General features: G+C 42.0%; 1 protein-coding gene across 3 annotated transcripts in view; it reads right to left on the bottom strand.

Moving 5' to 3' along the window:
* Window positions 1-4,562: 4,562 nt before the first annotated feature.
* Window positions 4,563-11,079, bottom strand: part of FAM107B (family with sequence similarity 107 member B) — a 216,716-nt gene continuing 210,199 nt past the window's right edge. For all 3 annotated transcript variants that reach the window (XM_032623734.1, XM_032623736.1, XM_032623735.1), the window contains 2 exons: window positions 8,528-8,678; window positions 4,563-7,569 (listed from right to left, as the gene is read on the bottom strand). In XM_032623734.1, the coding sequence (XP_032479625.1) occupies window positions 7,453-7,569; window positions 8,528-8,678 (268 nt within the window). In that variant the 3' untranslated portion in view covers window positions 4,563-7,452. The remainder of the gene's footprint in view (window positions 7,570-8,527; window positions 8,679-11,079) is intronic.

The following is an 11,079-nucleotide window of genomic DNA, read 5'->3' as shown; positions in this document are numbered from 1 at the left end:
GACGTTACCTGGCAACCCTACGAGCTGTTGTGCATGGCGGGCCTGTGAGTTTACTTGCTGTGCTCTCCTCGCCACACTCCACTCTCCTATTACTGATATTCATAAAAACCTGGGTTTTCAAACTGTCCAGTCTTATTCCTGGAAGAGTCTGTGAAGCAAAAAGGAAGATCAAGGATCAGTAAGATGCGCATTTCATTTAAAACATCACTTGAACTGTTCCCTTCTACTGCTTCCCTTCAGAGAACATTTATGAGAGCATCTACGTAGCAGTAAAACCACGATTTAGTGCATTTCTTTTCTTTTCTAAATTTGTTATACTATAGGTCTTATCTTCTCTGCGTTCTTGTGGCGTTTCATTCAATTTAATGCTTGTTATTATTTGTTACATCCTACGCAATGTCTTGTCTCTGAACAAGATTACAAACACCCCACGGGCTGGAACCAGCTTCTAGCAAGATATCTTGTAAACATCTTCGGTTAAGTACTTTCAGTTGACTGATCTGGCATCTTTGAGAAACACTGAAATCACTAAGGAAGGAAAGAGAAATGGGGACAACCAGCTCATCAAGTTAAAGCCAATTCACAAGTTTTGACCAGAAAATTGCCTTCGCTCATTTGAGTTTACACAGTGAATTTTCTCCTCATGAAGGCCCTAGGTTGGCTACCAGCCCTAAAGAGGTTATCCATGAACCCGACTCTGGTTCTCAGTTCACTGTGTAAGATTTTGCCCCCCTGGTTTGCAGTAGATGTTTTGATCGTGTTGCCCCCTCTTCACTGGTACGTGGCTGACACAGGTGTGATGGTTTCCTGGAACCTCTTGAATGAGTAAATAACTGTGGGCAAATGACCAAGGTGGCACCCATGTGATCGCACCTCCCACTTCAACAGTGAAGTCAGGACAATTGACGCTGCACCCTACATTCTCTGACGTAAATTCTATTCTAAGCCAGCCTCCATCCCAGCACCTATTAGCCCTTTGTAAAAGGCCAGCATTTCTCCAGTTCTTGGCTAGCTCCTCTTTTGGCTAGCCAAAATCTTTTTTTTTTTTTTTTGGCTAGCTTAAATCATTTTTTAAAATTTTACTTATTTATTTTTATTGAAGTATAGTTGATGTACAATATTGTTAGTTTCAGATGCACAGCAAAGTGATTCAGTTACACGTATATATGTATATATCGCTATCTTTTTTCTATACTTTTCCATTATAGTTTATTGCAAGATATTGAATATAGTTCCCTGTGCTAAATAATAGATCCTTGTCGTTTATCTATGTTATATATGATTCTGTGCATCTGTTACTCCCATGTTTCAATTTATCCCTCTCCCCCTTCTACTTTTGTAATCAGAAGTTTGTTTTCTACATCTGTGAGACTGTTTCTGTTTTGTATATAGATTCATTTGTACTAAGTTTTAGATTCTACGTGTTAAGTGTTATCATATAATATTTGTCTTTCTCTGTCTGACTTACTTCACTTAGTATGAAAATATCTAGGTCCATCCATGTTGCTGTAAATGGCATGATTTCATTCTTTTTTTATGGCTGAGTCTAAGCTTTAATCGTAACCCTCCTTCATCCAGAAGAAACCGAAAGAGAAATAAAATATTCTTAGTAATAGGATGAAGGCTTCACCTGGAAGCAAGGGAGAAGGTAGACAGAAGTTTCACTATCATCCAAGAGAGAATACGTCCCAAGAAGACTGTGATAGGCCAACCTAAAGCTCCCCCAAGGCACTGTGTGCACAGGGTATCAGTAATTCATTACCAAGCTGCATGTCCCCACGTTTCCAGTCCCCTTGACCTCAGCCAACAAAAACAACAGTAGGAAAAACCAATATTGTAGCCACACTACCTTAAATTCCAGTAGCAGAGGAAACATTTAAAGGGCAGAGTTGTTTTCATGGTGAAGCCTACAGCTGGAGCTCTTACAAGGAGCCCCGGCTTAGGTCTCTGGTTCATCACTGGGGGGCCGACAAAGAATTGATACGTTCCTCACTGCCATTCTGGAGTCCTTGCTTCCCTTTATTCCTTCCCTGGCTCCTCTTTTCCTTTGATTCTGCTTCAATTACAGGTCTGTGTGCTTAAAAGAATTGGATTCTTGACAGTTTCTTAAAACGGATTCACTTTTACTTTGCTTTTTGGAAATGCTGAAATCATTCTGTTGTAATTTTTCACCATACATGCGCTCAACACATAAATAATTATGACATGAATATCATTTCATTTTTAAGAGATGATTTTGTATGAAGCACACATTTTTTTCCCCAAGCTTTTTCTTTGCTTCTTATGCCCTTTTAAACACCGATAGGTCAAGAACACATTTTAATTGTGTAAAATATTAAAAATATAAAAATACACAAATTAAACTAGGAATCCTCCCCTTTATTTCTGACCCCAATTCCTTTCCCTTCCCCAGAAGTGACCACTGTTTACACGATAGGTAAACGTCCCGTCTTATCCATAAGCATTTATATAGATGTATGGATACACTTTTAATTTTTTCATGTAAATGGGATTATATTACATGTGTTGTTCTGTAGCTTGCTTTTTTATATAATAGTATAGCTTCAAAGTCTTATTTCTGTAAAATAAAATAATAATACCTTATTATTTTAAAAGATATGCATTATAGTCCATAATAAGAAATACAGATGTATTATACTCCATCTAGTAAACTACTAAAATATAGTTGGGTTGAGAAATTATGAGAAATGCTGCAGTATCTTTGAACAACAATCTTCGTGCAGATAAATACTTCTGAAGGCCAAATTCCTGGAACTCTAATTGTGCACTCAAAGGATATGTACATTTTTAAAAGCTTGACTGAGGTATAACTCACATCCCATAAAAGTTACCCATTTTAAGGTATTAATAGATTTATGTTTATATGATTACTAGTATATTTAAAGAGTTGTATGACTATCACCCCAATTTTATTTTAAATCATTTCTATCACCCCCAAAAGAAACCTCATGCCCATGTGCAGTCATTCACCATACCCACCCCCAGCCCTAGGCAACCACTATTCCACTTTCTGTCCCTATAGTTCTATCTACTCTGAACATTGCATATGGATGTAACTGTACACTATGTGTCTTTTGTGTCTGCCTCTTTTCATTTAGCATAATGTTTCTGAGGTTTGTTCATACTGAAGCATGTATAAGTACTATGTTCCTTTTCATGGCTGTATAATATTCCGCTGCATGGACATACCATATTTTGCTTATCCATTCACCAGCTGATAAGACAATTGGGTTTGTTGGCTCACACTGGAAACCACAGCACAGAAGAGTAGTCATCAGCAATGGTCACACATAATAACCAAGTGGAAAAGGAGGCATGAGCATAGAAATAACAAATTTAGAAGAACACAACAGTATGTTCAAGACAATACAGAACCAAACGTCTCAAAGAATTCACTTGATGATTCGTAGTAGAAAAAATTCCCAGTATGATCCTACTAATTATATATCGATAAGGCATACCAGACTCTGGTTGGCATTACCATCTTGCTGGGAAATCTAAGGGCAATTGGGAAGATGTTCCACAACATCCCCAACTGATAATCAGACTGCATTTTCTCACCTGGGGAAAAAAAGTAGAAATTATAATTGTGAGACTGTGAGGCTAGCTCATAAAGATTTTATTTACCCTAAAACCTTAGAATAAAACACTTCATTTTTCATTATACTAGTAAATGTAAGCCTGGAAGTAGTATTCTAATACTTCTTTTAGCTGTACTGTAGCATTTTAAGTCTTACCAAACATATTAATTGACCTCTGTCTTCTTTCAAGTCTATGACTACTATTGTAGGGAACATACAGTGGTCCAATGAAATGGACTGACAGCCTCAAAACTGTCACCTTGGAAAATTGCCTTGTTATTCCAAGGATGTAGCCACTCTTCAAATTATTTTTGGAGCCCACCTTCTTCATTGGTCTTTGGAGTTCATGGTATAAACCCTAGACATAGCAAATCTTCACTGCTCTGAGTAGATTTAATTTTTCAAGAGTCCAAAGACCTTAGGAGTTGGGTGGCTAAGCTGAGTAGTAATTTAGGGGTGGAAAATAAGGACAAAGTATAGAAACTTCACTCTCCAAGCTATTTCTACCAACAGTATAATGCAGTCATGTGTACGGCTTCCCAAAGTGACTTCTTTGAGGATGAAATTAATTTAGCTGAATAAGCAAAATAATCTCACGGTCATACTTATGACATGTCACATGTGCTCACAAGCACTAAAAAACAGCCCTTCCCAAAATATATCTCCCACTGTCCTACCAAGCTACCTAAAATTCAGAATACTTTGATCTGTAGAACGGATGGCTGTTGCTAAAATACCATATATTCTAAGCAAGGTGTAGCATAATACCTTAGCATGAATTTGCTTGACAGAATAAATCACCAGCCTTGACTGACACAAGGCAAGAGGACATAACTGATTTGGGGGGAAGGCCGTCAGAGGGAAACCCTCGAACCACCTTCTAATCCTGGAATTGAACACAGCACCCGCTCCCCTCCAATTCCACACAACCGTCTTAAACACATCAGCCAAACACGGATGCATGGTCCAAGCGTGTGGTGATTTTTATTAAGAATAACTTTGGTTCTAAGAATTCCACCCTCAATTCTGTAATACTTTCCATTAAAAACAATTATACAAGAGCAAATACAAAAAATATTAAATTATGAAAACAAATCCATTAAGGCTCCCTTTATATATATTATATACACTCAAACAAGTCAGAATTTTTCAGAGTAGAAGAATAAAGTCAACTGTGATAGCTTAGAAAGCAACACTACTCGGAGACTAGAAAACACTGAAGCTATTTTAAGAAAACCGCAGAGTGGAAAAACGGAGCCATTTTTCTCAAAAATTGGCTCAAAGCACAAAACTGCTTGGATGTTCATGAGTCCTAGGGGTTTGGACTGTACAGTATTAAAGTGTGGAGGGAGAATGACGCCTTTTTAAACTCAGGCTTATAAGCTGAGCTGACCTGGCAATTTCAAAGAGCTTCTCTATCTGTACATTCCACTGTTTAGTGAGGAGACATCACTTGACACTATTTACAAGTCTTCTTTTGGCCAAACCTTGGACTACTAACCACTAATAATTTTGCAAATAATTTGTGAGTGAGACTGGGAGGGAAACGCTCTTGGAATTTATTTTTTCCCAGTGAAGAATGCATTCTAGGTAAATTCTAGGAACAGAATTGGTCTTTCTAAAGGAGCCTGTTAGGGCCCTTGAGAATTTTATCAAGTGGCAGAATTGCTTCAAGGATACAGAATCTAAAGATCTTACATATCCGGTTGGATTCAAGGCTATGAGCTACTCCTGAATCTTCATTTTACAAATGGCATCACTAGTCCACATGCACAGGGGCAGAACTGTAGTCAACGTACAATCAGAAACGTACTTTCAAGATGATCGGTTAATGCTCTTTCCTCTCTGAAAAGGAAGAAGGATGGAAAAAAATAGTTACCATTCCATCCTTCAAAAGGAAATTATGATAGAGCAACAATGTACCTTAAGCACCTCATATTTTATTCAAATAATACTTGCTGATGAGAGAAATAATCCATTTCAGGTGTAATCAACATGTTCTATGACTAGCAGTATATTATCTATGCATTTACTTTTGTCCTGTCCACATTAGGGGTGGACAGGAGCCTAATCACCAACCATGAAAACTACAGAATTCCCATAGAAAGCTACTTTCTACTTAGGCTTGTTAAGGATTCAAAAGCTCGGGATCCAGCTTTCTATGACTCTTGAAAGAAATTATAAGAAGAGCCTTCAGGGCTTCCCTGGTGGCGCAGTGGTTGAGAGTCCGCCTGCCAATGCAGGGGACGCGGGTTTGTGCCCCAGTCCGGGAAGATCCCACATGCCGCGGAGCGGCTGGGCCCATGAGCCATGGCCGCTGAGCATGCGTGTCCAGAGCCTGTGCTCCGCAACGGGAGAGGCCACAGCAGTGAGAGGCCCGCGTACCGCAAAAAAAAAAAAAAAAAAAAAAAAAGAGCCTTCAATGTAGGAATTACCAGCTGAACCGTTTCTACAAAGAACATACTGAATCCACACAAATTCTTCTAGACCACCCCAAGCAGAACGTTCCCCTGCCCATCCCGGCAATAGAAAAGGGATTTCGCGTTAAGAATCTGGCTGTAGTTGGTAACGCAGGGTTCACGCGTGGAGTACAGCATGCCAGCTGGAGAGCACCAACTGAGCAGCCTCCCCTTCCCCTCAGCTGTTCCTGAGAGATCAACAGTAGTCACAACATCATCCTTACCAATGCATCACCATCACTAAGGCAGTGGTGAACTAGCCTTTCTTCACAAGAAAAAAGGGCAAAGAGCTAGGTGATCATTAATCAGAAAATTTCAAAGGTTGGATTCAAATAATATTAAAAATGTATAAATGCTATATATCTTCCAAATGGGCCTCCCTGAGACCAATCTACATTTGATTCACATTAAAACACCCAGAGAACTCTTCCTTCACAGCTCCACATGGGAGCTTTCCCCATACTGCTCTCAGGAGAAACCAAAAGATTTGGACCCTCTACTTTTGACACTGAGGTTGGGTTATACGGACTAGTTTTTATTCCTCGAAGGAGTGGGAGATTATTTCACATAAAAGGCGTGGCTGAGCAAGAAACTTAACAACAAAATAAAACAAAACCAACTCCCTAACAGTTATCAAAGCAAGACATGGATTTATATGATGGACCTTCCTTGAAGTAGAAGGTCACCGTGAAGCATCAGGGAACCAACAGGAACGGAAATAAGATCAAGACAGACGTTTACGTAGTCTTGTTTATGTATCTCTTTGTTCCCATATTTTTAAAGTTCCTCACCCTATTTCTGAATCTTAATGCCGACAAAGGTAAGAACTGTGTTCAACATGAATATTAACATTCTCTGGTGTTAAGCCTAACGTGGGTGAAAGTGTAAATAGACAAGAAAACAGAATTTACAAACAGTGGATATAACAGATCAAACGCATTTCTGCGCGATCTAAATTACTGAATGGGTAACTAAAGGAAGAACGAAACACATTTTCTTTACATTTGAAAAGAAAAAAGGCTCTGTGCCCCACTAAACTTGGCTTGAAAGAAAAACCAAGTAGTGCAACTCTCAGGAATTTATGCCAGTGTCCTCTTCCTTTTCTTCTTGTTGTTGTTATTTTTTAAGTCTTTGAACACACAGGTCCATTATCCCAACTTAAGTGCTGGGCAACGTCCTTCATTTGGCGAATAGGAACTGCAACAGTCACAGGTGTAACCGATCCAACCCGGATGGTAGGAAAACCAAAACCAAAACTCTTTTCAAAGTAACAGTTCTCTGCTGGCTGGGATTCTCTCCAGGGGCTTTGGCCCTGAGGTTAAGTACTGGGGAGGGCCCTGCACACACTTTTTGTGTGCGCTGGGCTGGTGCGCGGTCTCTGCAGCCTGGACCTACGACTCCTGGGCTTGCGCCACTTCTTGGCCTGTTCTTCTGAGATTGCCTTTAACCTTCACAAACTCTGGGGCATTTTCTTGCTCTTCTCGCAATTTCTGCTTCTCAAGTTCAAGCTAAACAGAATTCAGAAACAGGAAAATTATTTACAAATTATTTACAAACGGAGAGGCTTTCCAAAAACGCTGTTCCTCTTTCCAAAGTCCCTAACAACTTCATTTCCCAACGGAAGGAAGTTTCTCCTGGTCTCCGCTTTAAATTTATTTATATCTTGACATATGTGGCTGGATCTAGGTGCTGGGGTAAGAATTCTGCATAGGAACAGCAGCTGATGGTTGTTGCTGAAATACCGAGGGATGACGAGAGCCTGAGATTAAGGCTAAGACTTAAAACAGGACCCGAGGGCAACACGCACTTGCTCCACAGGCTTGAGTGAAGCTGAACTTCACTCAAGTGCTTGAGCTCCCAGCACCGGGCTGTGCATTCTGTGATATTCCCTGGTTTTGGCTTTGCCTCCTAATCCCTTCTAGGTCCTCAACAGAATCCTTCCCTTTATCTTGAGTGTATTTTAGTCCATCTGCGGACACCTGTCTCAGCTTTTCCTTTCATGGTATAAAAACATTTACATCCGACGTGTCTGGGAAATTCTGCTTGTTCCAGCACCCTTTATTTCTCAGGACAAGATAAGTCAGAGAAAGACAAGTACTGTATGATCTCTCTCACATGTGGAATCTAACAACAGTGAAATCGTAATAAAATGGTGACTACCTAGGGGAATGCGAAAGATGCTATTTAAGGGTACGTACTCGCAACTAGCAGAGAAGTAAGTCCTGGAGACCTAGTACACAGTACGGGGATTATCGACAACAAAACGATTATAAACGTGAAAGTTGCTAAGAGACTAGAACTTAACTGTCCGCACCACTAGAAGAAATGATAATTATATGATGCGGCAGAGGTGTGAGTTAGCACTACGATGGCAATCATATTGCGATACAAATGTACCAAATCAATATATTGGGCCCCTTAATCGACGACAACCGAAAAAACACCTTTCACCCCAATCACCCCTACCTGCTCCAACTTCTGCTGTCGTTTGAATAGTTCTATTTCCAAGTCAGATTTCTTCTTTTGCGCCTCCTCTTCCTTCTGCTTTATTACTTGATCCCGTTTTCTCTTTTCCATCACTTTCTGTAGCTCTGGCTTATTCTGAGGGGCAAGTCCCCTGCGAAAAAGCATTAACAAATCACTTTGCTGTACACCTGAAATGCATGCAACACTGTCAATCAGCTACACTTCAAAAAAATGTTTTTTAATTAAAACTAGTAAAAATAATTTTTTTAATTAAAAATATGTAAAGCATTAACAACATTTAAAAGTTTTAATCTAGTGGATGCATCTTTCATGAATAGAAATTTTAGGCGTCAACCACAGAAGAGGGGTCTAGTGACTGTGATGCCTACCACCAGCTAACAGTCGACACTGGGAGCCTCAGAAATCCATGAGCATGAAAGAAAGGGCAAGAGCACCTTCCAACAGTAAGCAAGACCCATCGCTCGATAAAATCGCTCTGAGCGCCTACCGTATGCCAGACGCTAGGTCATGCAAGGGAGGTTAGTGCAGGAGGTTTGGGTGGGGAAGGTGGGAAACAGCATGTTCATTTGGTGGGTGGGACGGTCACCCACCATGGAGAGGAAGATGTTGACGCTTCCCAGGCTCGAGCCCCTGACCCCAAGTACTAAATGCAGCCTCGAGAGAAGCTAGCACAGAAACTTCAACAACCAAATGGCCCAGAAACCTCTTCCAACCCTTCACGTTTCAGACTTGGGAGAGGATTCTTGCACATCTAAAAGGCACGTCCAAGGTTCCATCATGGCTGGGGGCATGGCCCTGGAGAACCTGGATCCCGAATCCCAGCCCAGTGCTCTGGAACCATTTCAACTGCTGTCAACACACGAAGTCAGGCTTCAGGGGACCTCGACATTGGGGAGAGATCAATCAGGCTGCCATCTCTTCAAATTGGGCGAAACAAAACCCAAACTCGGGCCATTCCCTAGCAACCCTCATCTGAAATGTCTGAGGCACATGAGGAGAAGGACGACGTTCACTGGCATTTTCGCAGGTGGAATTTCTGTCTATGTTAACGGTCAGCTGGGACTTGCCTGGTCCATGTCCTCGGCCAATTCCTCAGGATTTCTCTAGTCCGGGCTCCCCCTCTTCACCATCCTCTCTCTCTTGAGCCAGTCTCCACTAGCCCCTGAGTCATCTCAACTCGCTTTAACTTTGACAATAAAAAAGAAACAAACAAAAAAAATACAAAAAGGGCTTCCCTGGTGGCACAGTGGTTGCGAGTCCGCCTGCCGATGCAGGGGACACGGGTTCGTGCCCCGGTCCGGGAAGATCCTACACGCCGCGGAGCGGCTGAGCCCGTGAGCCATGGCCGCTGAGCCTGCGCGTCCGGAGCCTGTGCTCCGCAACGGGAGAGGCCACAACAGTGAGAGGCCCGCATACCACAAAAAAAAAAAAAAAAAAAAGAAACAAGCCACAGAACAGGAAGAACGCTATCAGTGCCAAGCAGCCCAGGGGGTGAGTGACAACGCCATCACACGCGTCCACACATGCACACGTGGCCCCAACCAGCACGGGTGCTTTTCTGGGCTGCGGGAAACCGGTGCCACCGAGGTGGCCTGTGCGCCTCCCCACACGCCTGCTGACCTTGCTGATGACACCTGGGAGTCTGTAGATCAGGCCCGTCGACCTCCGTGGCTCTTCTCCACTCTACTTCAATCAGCTAATGCAACTAATCAACTAGGAGTCACATGAGTTGCCGTTAACTGAAAGAGTTTCCGAAACATGCTCTGGCTCTAACGATCTCAACACCCTTGCCTCAATCTCTTTCAAGTTCACCCTATCACATCTGTAAAATAATCCTTGGTGTCACACTTCCACATCTATCTAGTGGTGATTTTTAAAAATTCTGGCATCTCTCCTCTCTACCTCTTTTTAAGATCATAATAAATGATTTTGCAAAGTTGCTGTTTACAGAGTAACCGTCAGTGGATTCCATCACTGAAGATAAAGGACACAGAGTTAAAATAACATGTCTTCCCTTTCCCAATTTTCATTAGCAGAACTTTCGGTTTTAAAAAAACAGAAAGAGGGATTTTCCTGGTGGCCCAGTGGCTAAGAATCCGCCTGTCAATGCAGGGGACACGGGTTTGAGCCCTGGTCCGGGAATATCCCACATGCCGCGGAGCAACTAAGCCCGTGTGCCACAACTACTGAGCCTGTTCTCTAGAGCCTGCAAGCCACAACTACTGAAGCCCGCGAGCCACAACTATTGAGCCTGCGTGCCACAACTACTGAGCCTGCGCTCTAGAGCCCGTGAGCCACAACTACTGAGCCCACGTGCCACAGCTACTGAAGCCCGCGTGCCTAGAGCCCATGCTCCGCAACAAGAGAAGCCACTGTGATGAGAAGCCCGTGCACCGCAACGAGAGTGGCCCCCGCTCGCCACAACTAGAGAAAGCCCTCGCGCAGCAACGAAGACCCAACGCAGCCATCAATAAATAAATAAATAGATTAAAAAGAAAAAAAACAGAAAGAAATATTAAGTTCAGCCATAT

This window comes from Phocoena sinus, chromosome 2, assembly GCF_008692025.1.
Source record: "Phocoena sinus isolate mPhoSin1 chromosome 2, mPhoSin1.pri, whole genome shotgun sequence".
Lineage (NCBI taxonomy): Eukaryota > Metazoa > Chordata > Mammalia > Artiodactyla > Phocoenidae > Phocoena > Phocoena sinus.
Note: the sequence above shows the minus strand (reverse complement) of the source record. Positions and strands in the feature narration are given on the sequence as shown.